We start from the raw sequence: 13,975 nt of genomic DNA, 5'->3' as shown, positions 1-13,975 counted from the left end.
GCCGCCGCTGAGCGAGATGTGGGGTTGGGGGAATGTAGGGGCGGGCACAAGCGGTGGAGTAAAGTTGAAGGGAGGAGCGGGTGTTGTGGGTGCTGCCCGGGCATTCTCTCAAGCTGCGCGACTGGTCGTGACAAAGGTGCCCGAGTGCCCGGCGCGTTTTGTCTCTCTCTCTCTCTCTCTCTCTTTGTCTCTATACCTCTCTGCTTCCTTCTTTCTCTCCTTTCCCGGAGAGTCCCATCGATGTTTCCCCTAAGCGATTTCGCATTTATTTCATTCGAAAATTTACCTAAGGGCTGGGGAGGTATTCTCTCTCCTCCCCATCGTTCTTGGGGGCTATTTACTACAGTTGTATGCTATTGAATCATCAGCTCCTATTTGCGCACACCAATTTATCGAGTATTCTACCTTCCTTCTCTTCCTTCTTGGCGGAGACAGTCTTTCTACTGATGTTTCCCGAAGCGATTTCGCAATCGATTCCTTCTACTACCTTCCCTCTACTTTCCTTCTTCATTCGGAAAACTATTAAAATGAAACTAATTCTCCTTATTTTCTAATTTCTTATGGAAAGATGTAATTGAATGACCTGCTGAAGTATATGCTCAACAATTTAGTAGCCGTCTTACTTCTATATTTTCATAGGGTAGACGTGCTTGAATATTTCAAAAGTAATGCTATTGATAAACGAATGAACACTCAACAATGAAATAATGAGCAATGTGGTTATTTCATTCCGGAATCAGTCTCACTACCATTCAACCACCCTGTTGGCAAGGTAGTTCCGTTGATATTATTCTTAAGCGGTTCCGCACTTTTATTCATTCTAAAAATTAATATAGCCGCGGTTAGTTGCATACTGAGTTTTAACTCTCCTTTTTAGGTTCAGTGTCAAGGGTCCTATGAAATTGAATGGTCCGCTTCACTAAGTTCTAACCCTTTTACTTACTTCCTCCTCCCCTCCTTGTATAGATAGCATATTAGATATACATTGAAAGATTAGTGGTGGCGAGAGAGTCCTGTTGATACTTTCCCAAAGCAGTTTCCAATTTATTTACCTCGACTTTATTCGAAAATTTTACTCTTCCCTGTATGATCCTCCCGCCCCCTCCACCGCACCTTCCTTTTTTGGGTAATTTGCAAAGGGTTTCAATGATCGTCTCCACGAGGCGCCCACCTCTCTCCACTGACCACCGTCTTCTCCTCTTCCTCTCGCCACCGTGGTTCGCGTGTAGGCCGTCAAGTGGGCCGGAGGGTGGGATGCCGAAGAGCGGGATGTTAAATTGCAGCAATTTTCGGCGCGAGACGAAGATTGCCTGTCTGCTGGTGGCTACCAAGTTAGTGAACTCTTTTTCTAACTTCCCCTCACCTTTCACCAGATTATCTTCAGCATTTGATGTCCTTATTTTTGGCAGCATTTTGATTTCTCTACGCCAGACTTGCTAACCTTGAATGTTGCTGTGTATTGTCGTTTCGTCATCTTGGTGAATGTTTTATTGCGTTCTCATTCTAGCTGTTACTTTGCTTAGTACACTTGCAAAACGATTCGACAATATTTCAACTATTTTTTTGGCCAAGTTTATTTGGAGATTTTATCTGTTTTTGAATAGGTGAGAGACCAGTAAGCTTCTTGTTTGCAAACTCTTTTCCCGTGCTTGAAATTATGGCGAAAATTAATTAATGTTCTATTAATTATGGTGCGGCATTACAATGAAACTTTTATGTTTCGTTTTAAAATATGTTGGATATTAGTAAGTCAGGTTTCTGCTGTGTTATTTCGAGATGCCGGTCACGGATTTCCTCGGAGATACTTTAAGAACCCCTCGGGGCAATTTCATTTCAGAGCCATCTATCACGTATGTAGCACGCGCGCAGTTAATGCCAGCAACCCGGCTGCACGCCCAGTCTTAAAGAACTGGCTGGCAAGAGTCTCTCGTGAGGGCGGATTTTCTCTGATAGTCTTTCGACTAGTGCTAAATACGACGACGGCGTCCCAGAAGATATAATGAAATGCACATGAAATAATGGAAAAGGCGGAGATGCATTGAAAAATCGTGCCCCTTGTTGTCAAAAGACACACATTTTTCAAATTTTCGTTTTTTGACTTTTAATCATCATATGAATAAGGAAGAGGATAAGATACTGTGCCTGAACTAATGAATCGAATTAAGTGCTGGGGCAATAATATGCTAGGTTCATTAACTAAATTGCTGTTGCCCAAGTCAATCTCCTTTTTTTGTCATATTATCTATAATAATTATTTAGTTCCTGACGCACTTAACTTTGATCTACCCTAATGCACACAATGTCTCAATTGTGTTCTAATAATAATTTCTTAAATGCGGAGTGATTTAGAATATGTACTATTCATTTAAAGCTATTAGTATCGAAGTTTTAATTTGTTTCTATAATAATTATGAATCCTCTATGAAATAGCGTTAATGAAATGCATTGAACTTTCATTCATCTTTTTCTATTAATTGTTCATCATGTTTATCGCGAGTTTCCTTCCTTCCTTTCTTTGGTTTGCTTTCCTCCCGTCTTGCGCTCCTTTGCGGAGCCCCGAACATACGTACGTGGCAATTGAACTCATTTCTGGGAACCTGTTTCTCTTGCTTCCCTCGCAATCTGTCTTTCGCTTAGCCCGCCGCAGACTTTCGACTGAGTCACTCCTGTTTGTCTATCACAACCCCCTCCCACCCATCTCATCCCTTGCTCCTGACCACCCTCGCTTCTGCGGCCCGTTTTTGATATAGTGACCTCCACCCTTTTCCTTGCTCCTTGGCTCGTTTCATCTTTGTGTTTCACCCTTCGTTATCCTTTTACTTTCTCTCGTTCCTTCTTCATGATTCGCATTTTTCCGTTTCCCGTATCTATCCTTCTGATTCCAACCCTTCCTTTCCGCGGGCGCGCACTCTCCTCTTCATCGTCCCATTGTTCCATTTTTCACTCGCGCTGCTACACGTTCACTCCCTCTCTCCCCCTTCGTCCCGATCGGGAGAAAGTCATTTCTTTTGAGTTTGAGGCCCTTCGGGGGGGAGCCTCGGCGTGGAGATGGGGGAACGCTCTCGATTGATTAATGACCGAAAGGTCTTAAGCCTCGCTTGAGTCTATAAAATATATATCACGGAGATTTCGAGCATGGTTCATTTGTTTTCCGCTTCCGTTTGAGCAATTAAAAATTAAATTGTGTGTTCGAGGTTGCTCGGATGTTTCATGCGAACATTTCTTACATTTTTTACTCAGTTCTCGGGGGATTAGATAGTGGATATTGCGTTTTCGTTATTTACAATTGTGTAACGTTATTTCGTCGCTTTATTAATGTATTCGGTCAGCGTGCAAAATAAGTTACATACAAGTGGCAAAGGTTTTTTTGACTTAATAATATATGCAAAGAATATTTTTGAACCGTTTTGCTTCTCTTAATCTGAACTGGGAAAACTTAAAAATGCCATAAGTATAAAATCATTGTTTATATTTATCTATCTGTGTATAGCAGAAAGAAAGTTTTGAAGCTGCTAGTTAAGTTTAACAATTCAATGTCAATTCTACTAATTCTTGTCTTTTCTGAAGCGTAAATTGTATCGTATCAATTTAAAGTCATGTAATCGTAAGTTGTAAATCATCGTAAATTTTATTCTGTCTATGAATTTGCGCTTACCCGTAATTGTGAGCCTCGAAACTTCTTCGCAATTTCGTATTTTAGTGGGGAAACATACCGCATTTGGTGGTTTGAGGCAGCATGAATACTACTTCTCTTCTTTTTAAGATATAATTTATCGCATCTTCACTTCCTTTCACTATATATCCACCCGTGTTAAGTCTAAGCCAAAAATATGAATCGCATATACGATTTTTCTTGTCCTTCATGTGCGTAAAGGTATATAGCGAGGAAAAGGAGGAGATGAGGAGAAGGACTTGCCGGTCGGTTGATTCGCCCCCCGGGGACACCCGCTTCTTTCTTGGGAGCATTGTGGCTGTGGGAAGGAGGCGAAACTGCAAGAATGGGGTGACACAGAGGGGGGAAATAGCTGCGGAATTAGCTAGAGGAGAGCGTGTGTGTGTGTTTATAATCTTGGGTGTTCTTTTGGCTTGCCAGGTGCGTGTATCGCAAGAGGGAAGAAGGAAGTGAAATGAATAAAGGGCCCAATTCATCTCACAGCCTTCCGCCTGATCATCCTCCCGCTCATCCGCCCGTGCCTTTTCAAACGCTTTTCGTAGGAGTTGCGTGTATGGTGAACCACAGAAAAGAGCCACCACTTTAGGAAAAAAATAGAGGAGCGAAAATGGGGTTATGTCATTTGAATTTTAATTTGTTTTTCCTCCCGTCAAGCTCTCTCTCCCAAATCCCCTCCCATTCTTCTCTCACCTTTTTCCCTTCGGCTCCTCAGCCTCCACTCACACACACTCCTCGGTCCCGTGAGGAAGAGGATCAGCTCCAGAAAAGCCAATAGAAGCGCGCGCGCTCGTTTGGGCCCCTATTGTTGGCAACAATGGTAAAATGAGAGGGTCACGCACGTAACAAACGCGGGCGCGCACTACTCGCTCTCACAAAAAAGGTCCGCACACCCACAGCGGGGCGGAAGGGGGGGAGTGTTCTTTGAGTGGGTGCGAATGGATTTTCTCGTCCCGGCCACACACGACGCGACAGCGATTCGGAAGCATAATGGAATCAATAGGGGATCAAGCCGAGGGGGGATTGGGGATTTTCATCCGCTCTCGTACCTTACGTGACCCGCGTTTCGAATGACGTGTCCTTGGGCTGGAATTGTCACACGGCTGCTGTTTTTCTACGGCTCGCCTGGAAATTTATTCTTCGTGTGTGGAGGCGGCAACATGCATAAAAAGCAATGCTGAATACACAACCGAGCTATTAATAATTATCACAAAATATTAACTACACACTACCTATTATTGCCATTAATATTCTTTTAAATGATTTTTACGGTTATCATGATTATCTTCTCTCGTTAATTTCCATGAATTGACAGTAGAGAGTTGAAATATATTTTTCTACCCACTCAAGTTCTCCAAATTTAAAAATTGGGGCTGATAATAATTTTTAACGTGATAAGGAAGAAATTCATGGATATTTCTAATATTTATTGAAAATTTAAATAATGTTTAATGTAAGGATTGCTTTCACTCAATTTTTCCTCTATTTAGCTTACTAATATTTATTTTCAGTATGAATAACGCCACGAAATAAATTTTGAAAAAAAAATAATCTTCTTCGAAACTGAATCTTATAAATGTCACTTCGATCATTGTGGCGTGCGTGGCGCAAAAGACCGGTAGTCTTGAAGTTGAGAATCGCCCTGACGGGACCCGTAGCTGGGGGTTGAAGGCGGTCGGGAAGGAAAATCAAGGAGGAGGCGGAATGGGAAGTGGTAGACGGAGCGAGAGAGGAGAGCAGAGAGAGGCATGGACGGACGCTGGAGGGATGGGGCGGCGGCGGTGGCAGAAGGGATTATTTTTGCCGTCATCCACTGACTGACTCATCCACTGAGATGATGCCACGCGGAAGAATGGAATGGTTGGAGGATGTGATGTTGGGAGAGAGAGAAGGAGAGAGGAACGTCGGAGAAGAGGTTAGGAGAGAGAGAGAGAGAAAGGGTGCCGTCAGGGATTGAGAGCAGATGGTAGGAGGAGACACGTGGGATAAAATTGAAAAAGATGCGGGCTGCTTGAAATTTAACAACAAACATTGAGGAATCACGACTGGATGAAGAGAACCGAACGAAGAATGATGTTGTATCAAAAATTTTGCATCGCGTATTGTCCATGTTGTCTGGGGATTCTAATTCAGTGGTGACTTCAATGCTAGGGAGACTTCAACCATAACCGACTCTCTATATGGATGCTTTATGCCCTCAAACGCCGATCTACATACGGCTGCATATTTTAAAAATTAGAGAGCTTTTAATGAAAACTACCATGCTGTTTTACACTCACATAATCTCCATAATCTCAAATTCAGCCTTCTGTGTTATCAACTTAAGTTTAGATATTGATATTTTGCGGATCCGTGTGACAGATAACGTAATCACTTATACATGGAGCGCAGATTTTATTTATAGTTATCTTACCATGATTATCCGCTTGATGATGACGTAGTTTGTCTTGGTCTGTTAATAAGTCTGTGGTCAATGGAGAAGTGTGTCTATGATTATGTTACTTGGGAGATGTTTTTTAAAATATTACAGAAAAATGGTACGTGGAATTTATGTAAATGTTTTTTCACTACATCGCAAATTTGAAATAAAGTAGCTTATCTGACGACTTCTATTTGTGACTAGTACTCCCTTTATATGTCACTCTGATTGCATATATATATTATGTATACATGCTTTGCTATGCTTTGTATATCTTGCTTTTGTAAACCTCATAGCCGCATTGAATTAAGCAGCTTTACTTTTTACCCATATTGTGCGGTAAACATTCATGGAATGAGCGTTGGGAATGAATTTCAGTTCTTATGAAGTGTTCCCAGCCAACACATTGTGGCGCAATCGGTTTCTACAAGGTGGTTAAACCGCTACCGCAGGTTCTTGGAACTGGAGAGAATATAGGCATCCACAGTGCACATTGCACATTTGAACGACGAATTTAATGAATTAATATTTTGACCGCAGGAGGAGTTTGGAAGCGCATCGTTTTGGACCGTGAGGTCTATTGTTATACTCGCGATCAATCATAAATATAATGAGTGATGATAGGCAAGCGCGTGCAATTAGTGTAAATTAATTTTTCAACCGATTGGTCTTCTGTCCTCATTTAATCACCTCCTGGATTGAAAGTATTTGGGTTGTTAATTTTTTTAGCAGGAACTTCAGGAGATGCTCATTGAAATTTTGAGACGTAATTTTCAATCAACAAGCTTTTCACAAATCCGAGCTATAAACTGGTTAAACTTGAGTTTTTTTACTGCAAAAGTACTGAGTGCGATATCATTAATAACAATAAAAAGAGGAAATCATTGAACCGCTCACGAATGTAAAAGATTTATCGTTTTATTCTGAGTTACGTGTCATGCGACGATGCCAGCTTGCCTTTCTGCGCCGCCACACCAGAGACACCAATCATAAATACTTAAAATGTGTCGCTTCCTTCTACGTGATGGTCACACCTGCACCGAGCGTGGGTGACATTATGTTGTCCCTTTATATTGTTTTTCGATTTCCTATTCTGTGAACATCTTTCTGCCTCCCTTTCATGCTGTCTTCAATTCAATATCAGCGTCCTTCCTCTCCCGAACATTCGCGACGGCCACGTCTTTTATCCTCTCCGCTCTCTCTCTCCTCTCGACAGCAACGCTTCCAATATTTTCTCTTGCGTCATTGGCATGCACACGTTTCTCCCGAGTCCTTCTCGGCGTCACGCCGCGTGAGGAGCCGTGCGCGCGGAATATCTTTCTTTCTCTCTCGAAGGAGCCGTCGCTGCATCCACTGCCTCGGGCGCGGGTGTACAGCAGAGCCCCGTGCAGGTGGACGGGCATTTATATGATCTCATTCAGCCTCTCAGTTAGGATAGAAGAGGTCGATTTTTTTGACTTTGTTACTCGGCCCATATAAAGTAGAAACACCATGCGATATCCACCAAACCTCGCTCCTGGAATTTTGGTGTCGCGTTGGACAGCTTATTGGCCTAATGCGTCAGTAGAATTTCTTGCATTGAGCGTAGTTAGTAAGCTTATTTATGAATTATTTCATTTAGCACTATTAACTTTAGGTCTTACGAAGATGTATATTATTTAGAAGTGACTGTTAGGACCTCTTGATTTTAGGAAATTTAATCTTCTCTAACACTCAATGTGGTTGACAATTAAAAAAATCGTTTTATTGGATATTAGTTTTTGAATAGGATCTATTTTTATTGCTTTCGTTTTTTCCGTTTTCATATTTTATAGCTATTTGGAAGAGGAAAATGAAAAGCGTCCTTTTAGTTGGCATTGACTTTTGAAAAGAATATATTGTTATGGCTTTCATTTACTACCCTTTACTAAATTCCTTAGTTATAGTTATATCGGTATTTTTCCCGTAGTCAGTTGGTTTCACTCCTGGAGGCATATTCTGCGTAGCCGCGTTGATCTCTCTGTTAATACTTGCCCACTCTTTGAGTGTTGTATGCATGTATCTCCCACGGAGCTCTGTGCAGGTGGACCGGCAGCACGTGACGCCCTGTATCAGAGCCTCCAGGCATCGGCGGGAGGGGGAGGGAGAATTGTTTGTTGTTGCATTCGGGTGGTGTGGTAAGCGTGGCTGCGTAACGAGGTCTCGTCTATCCTTGGCCCCGAGATTAAAAGAGGTTTAATCCGAGAGGCGGATGAAGAGATTTATCGCCTTCTTTTGTTAACACTGAGTGTGGAGCACCGAGCCGTTGTTGTTCTCGGAGAGGCCCCATTGGTTCTTCAATAGGCGCTCCTCACCAAGCCATTGTTTTTTTGCAATCGAGGAATTAAAAATACAGGTATTCGTTTTTGGTTAGCAAGGCGTGTTTCCCCGTAGTAATTAAGGCTTTAACCTAAAATATTCAGGCATTCGTTTTCCTAATTCTTTTTTCATTTCGAAATTGACTTGTAAAAGAATTATTTTTTATTCCGAAGAAGGCAACTGCGATAGTAGCTAATGCGGTATTGTGTCAATCAGGATAATATTTTATCCACTCACATCCTAGAATAAATACTTATTTGCTTAAATACTAATGAATTACCTTCCGATATCTTCCTCGGTTTAAAACAGATGTGTATTTTTCATCAAAAACAGAATTTGTCTTTTGCCTTGAGCAACTTTGTATTGCGCTTTTAAATGCTTTATTACCTCGTATTTTTTTATCCAACATACTCAACCCCATTTTTTTTTATTGACTGAGGGTTTGCGAAAATAGTATCGTGTGAACTTTTTCAATACAAAGCAATATGCTTAATGGCATCAGTTTAGTGATGAATTCATTGGGTGAAACTAAATTTAGCTGTTAAGTTAGATATAAGTACCACTTTGTTTGGCTTCGTGCAATGACCTGTGTTGCCGCCCCCTCTTCCTCCCCTTCCCCAATTCCCCCCCGCCCCTCCCACCTTCCCTTTACTTTCATGCGGCGCTTCCTCCGTGCTGTCCTCGCTGCAGTCCGCCGCCCGCCGTGCAGGCACCAGCTGCGCCAACTGCAAGACCACCACCACCACGCTTTGGCGCCGAAATCAAAATGGAGAGCCCGTGTGCAACGCCTGCGGCCTCTACTACAAGCTGCACAATGTGAGTACGCCACAACTGTGATTACACTTCCATCCCCTCCTCCCGTCATTAACAGTTCTCTCCCGTTAATCCAGCACCAATTATTGAATATCACCTGTTTTTTTATTCATTAGTTCATTTATGGTTTAAAAAAAGATGTAAATTAGAGTTTAGTCGTTTTACTTTTATTTTTGTTTAAATATTGTTAAATCTACTAGCTAATTCCTCTAGTAATGGATAATATTTTATGTTAAATTTTTTTTGAGTATTCTCGTTGGAATCAGGTTTGATTTCCGGATTTATTTACAATTAGTTAGATCTGTTGCACATAAAATATTCTTATTTTTCATCTATTCGGAGATATTATTTAAGAATTAGGCATTGGAACATTAAATTCGATATTGAAAGATTTTAAACTAATATCTTAATTCAAAATTGCATCCGACTGGGAATTTGATATTCTCAGGAGTGTAGGCCAGTGCATTATCTTCTCCTCGTAGGTGATTCTCTCTCGGTGTGAACTCTGCAACTAGAGAACAATAGCTCCTCCGCATCACTCACTCGACTTCATTCCGTTCCGTCCACTAACCATCCCCCCGCCCCCATCGCACTCACTCGGAAACCGTCTCTCCGAGGAGAGACCGCTTATCTGCTTCCCGTGGAGCTGCTAGCTCTTGGACAGTCTTTGGGCCTGGCCCAAATGAGCTGTCCCCTTCCCTCTCTCTCTCTCGCAATCTCCCACACACTCCCCCGCTCCCTCCTTGACTGCTTGCTACTACATAGTAAATCCGAAGCGGGCGCATCCGTTCCTCCCGCTACTGCTGCACTGTGGACACAAACATATATTCCCCTGTGTCTGCTCACCATCACCGCCGTTTCCTCTCTTCACGGCCGTGGCCGAGTGACCGGAAGAGAGAGAGGGGGTGGGCGAGTGGGGACCCCTTGGATTTAGCGCTGTCCGCGACGGGCGACTACTTCTGCCCCCTCCGCCTGCCTCCTTCCCCCAACGAATCGTGCCCCTCCTCCACTTCCGTTCGTCTCCATTGCATCGGAAGCGGTCCACGCCCCCACCCTCCGCCTCTTCAGGCGTCACAAAACCCTCTTTCCTTATCATCCATGATGATGTCTTGGCGGGTTTATTGGGATACTCCCGTTCATCTGAGACACGTCTTCCATGTTCACCATCTTTAAGTTTCACTGAAATAAGTACGGGTTTTAATAGTTAAAATAAAATATTTTATTTTTTTGCCAATTTATTGCGCCGTATCATGATTTCCATTTGAAGAAGTTTTTTGATTTCATTGCTAAGTGTTTATGTTTTTTTTACAATAATTCAACCCAGCTACTCCTTTCTGTGTTTAAATCATGCAGCAAAATTTTAATTGACTGCTGCATTTATACGGCAGGGGTGCAAAATCCTTTGCTTGAAGGAAGCAAATATCACGATTGATGGAAGGTTATGTACTCAGCCCGGAAGTTGTAGATTTAATATCGGTGTTCCTTCATTCAAGCATGCATATATTTACGTAAGTGCAGCTTTAAGTTTACTAGAGCTTTGGAACCTCCCTTATTATTCAATGGGGAATCTTAATCCAGGTTCTTTAATCGAAAACGTATTTTCTAGGAACTATCTAGTCCTACACAACTGTAGTGGTTTTGTGAGTTTTTATGTTTATTTTGTTTAAGATTGCAGTAAATATTTTTTAATTAAATATTTTTCGTGGAAGTATATTCATTCATGTCTGGCACAAACTTTAAACTTAATACCAGTTTGTTCTCTGACGTCCTGACAAATTTTTCCGAATCGCGAATCATTACTGTGTTCGCCCCTTGCGCCGCGCCGCCGTCATCCGGTCCCACACTCATCCCGCCTCGCATGCTTTGAGTGCTGTCCCGCCCGCCGCCAACCAACCTCCCTCGGCGACTTGGCCCGAGTGCAAAAGATGACCCCAGGAATGCGAGCTGGGCGGATTGGATGAAAGGGTGGGGGGGGAAGTAAAGGGAGGGCGGCGGAGCTGAGCACTCTTCACAAGGAAGACCTCTAAGTCTTAAGGAATTTAACGGGCGGGTGGAGAGAGAAGGGAAGGGGGTGGGAGAAGAGGTACGTCTGCTGCCTCTTTGTTGTCTTCCTTGCGACGGCACGCCTTCTGCAGTGCATTGGTCAAAGGACACGAGGGGTCCATCTCCCCCTCAACCGTCATCAGCCTCCTCCTTATTCCGCTCCGCGTTACGGTTCTTCGGCACATCTTCCTTGTTTAGAATCACGATCGCATAAATCCTATCTACCTGACAGCTTTATTATTTTTACGATTTATTGTGATGATATCCTCGCCACTTTTCCAACCTATAACTTCATATCCCTTTGCATTGACGAGGTTGTAATATTTTAGTAAGAAGGTGTATCATCGTTTTGCATGCGCCCCAAATAATGAATACTCTATTCATAGAAAAAATTGTGCCATTTGAGACACTTCTTGTTTAAGAAAAAGAGTCCCGTAATAATCAAGGTGATCACTTCGTGAAAATAATTCCCTCTTCCAGTCCCGTTTTCGCTTTTGCGAGCTTTCTATCGGTGGTTTAAGGCTAGACTTAAGGAAGTAAAATTATCATGACGTAGTTATAACGAATTTTAGAATATATACAGAGTTTTAGCTAATAAATCTTGATTTTTTTTATATTATCTTCCCTATTGTCCCTATTGGGTCCCCATTTTAAGAACCTACTTATGAGAATTGGAAATCAAAATCTTTTGTAAAATAATCTTTGAAGTCATTCCCAGTACCTCATCCCAATTTTAAGATGCTCTTGGCAGTAGATGTTTCTTAGTAGAGAATTTTCAAACTCAAGGTGAAACTCAATAACCCGATTATTTATTGGAATTCTACGAAACGGAATTAGTTTAAAAAAACAAACGAAGGATCAACTTTTATCACGTGTAACTTGAGGTCGTTATTTGGCATGATCAGCCTACTTTTCCCTCCGACACACGTAATCCTAAGCGTTTCTTTTGCTACTTTTCTTCGCCTATGTTTTCGCCGGTAAAATAACGTGGAGTAGTTCTTCGTTCGGCTGGTTCTCAAGAGCGAGAAACGTAGTGAATGCATGGGACCGGGGGAGGCGGAAAGACATCCCTAAGGAAGCGCTTATTTTCTTAAACGGAGGAGTGACATCTCCCAGGGTATCCATCTCTTTTGTCGCACGCTCCTTCCTCTTGGCCCATCCACTCCCTGCCCACTTGCCGCAAAATATCCTTTGAGCGATCGACGCGTCTACTGTTACTCAAACGGTGAGTGAAACTATATCGTCGTTTGCTCTCTCGAGCCCGCCCGCCCTTTAAGCGGCGGCCCCACCTCTCTCCCCGGCTTTTCTTCAAGGGTCCCAACAACACAACACCGTCATCATCCCTCGGATCCCTTTACCTCCCTTAAAAACCCGCTAAACATTTTTCCGTGCGATTCGGCGGCGTCCCCTTGTGTTCCCTGACCCTCTTAACGCACCATTCTCCCGTGCTGCTCTGCTATTACCAACCTAACCTCCGGTCACCATTGTCACTGTAGCCCTGTATCGTTCTTCCCTTTTTGGGTGGATTCCTCGACAAACGATGCCTATTCGGCGAGGGACACGCACATGTATAAACGACAACATTTTAAAAAGCTTGAAAGTGCCGCTCCACTTTTGTCGAAGCCCTCCTGCTCTTGCTCCTCCCTTGTCGTCGGCGCTGGGAGCACCACTCCATCATCGCCCGCCCCTCCCCTCCATCCCCCCTCCCTCTCTGTGCTCGCCAGCTGCAACGCTCGCGTTATTGCACTCTGACGCGAGATCGCTTATCTCTTTATTTTTTATTTCCCCTCCCCTCCCTTCCTTCTCGAAAGAATGACTCACTCTGGAATCGCCGTGGGTTCACGTCCTGTTGCGAGTTCGTATCTCATTTCCAGATATCCCCAAACTGAAAATTACTCCAATGCGTATTTTTTCGTTTTTATATGATTCGGCTAATGTAATTGTGTTGATATATCTTTATGATCATGATCAATTCCAGAAATTTAAATCCTGCGGATTGTTTATTCCTGTCCATATATAATTGAGCGTTTCACTTCTCCATGGTCTTTACACGCTAAGTTCCCTGCTCTTTTTTTCATGATATATTATTTTGATTCTCAAATATCTTGGCCTTAAAATCGGTTTTGCGGTAATTAAGAGCACCATTAATGTATTGTAATTAAAAACATTTTGTTTTATGGTCTTAGTCGTGTTTGCTAGGTGGGACAGAATTACAAACTATTATCTAAAATCGAAATTTGCAATGCTATTCAGTTGAATCGTACATTCGATATTTTATCTAATATACTACCTAAGTATTTTATTAAAACGTTATGTAGTCACTGTTACGTTGGAACGTTAAAATGGTAGCTTGCCCCTCTCTTTAAAAGGTTTTTTATATACTCTTGCCAAAGGCCAGAAGAAATGATTAGAGATTCAATGTTCACACTTAAAAAGGCCAATTAAAAAAATATAATCATTGGCCACGGAAGTCAAATGTAGTTGTGGGTAAACTCTTCTCAGGATTCCCACCGGGTTAATATTTAATAATAACTCTGAGGATGAGCCCCGAGTCGGAGCTTGAAACGTTGGCCGTTATGGAAAAATTAACCCGGTGGGAATCCCGAGAAGAGTTTACCCACATCATTCGCCGGGAAAGTATCAAGTCATATTTCTCAAATGAAATTGTAATATTTCAATAAATAGGTATGCAT

The 13,975-nt window shown here is 42.5% G+C and overlaps 1 protein-coding gene across 3 annotated transcripts in view; it reads left to right on the top strand.

Annotated features, from left to right (window-relative positions):
* The window catches only part of LOC124158157 (GATA-binding factor C-like), a 226,693-nt gene that overhangs the window by 180,018 nt on the left and 32,700 nt on the right, over positions 1 to 13,975 (top strand). For 2 of the 3 annotated variants that reach the window (XM_046533357.1, XM_046533344.1), the window contains exon 5: positions 9,105 to 9,242. In XM_046533357.1, the coding sequence (XP_046389313.1) occupies positions 9,105 to 9,242 (138 nt within the window). The remainder of the gene's footprint in view (positions 1 to 9,104; positions 9,243 to 13,975) is intronic. The other variant, XM_046533351.1, reaches the window with a different exon arrangement.

This window comes from Ischnura elegans, chromosome 1 (assembly GCF_921293095.1).
Source record: "Ischnura elegans chromosome 1, ioIscEleg1.1, whole genome shotgun sequence".
Taxonomy (NCBI): domain Eukaryota; kingdom Metazoa; phylum Arthropoda; class Insecta; order Odonata; family Coenagrionidae; genus Ischnura; species Ischnura elegans.
The sequence above is the reverse complement of the archived record's forward strand: the minus strand, read 5'-3'. Positions and strand labels throughout refer to the sequence as shown.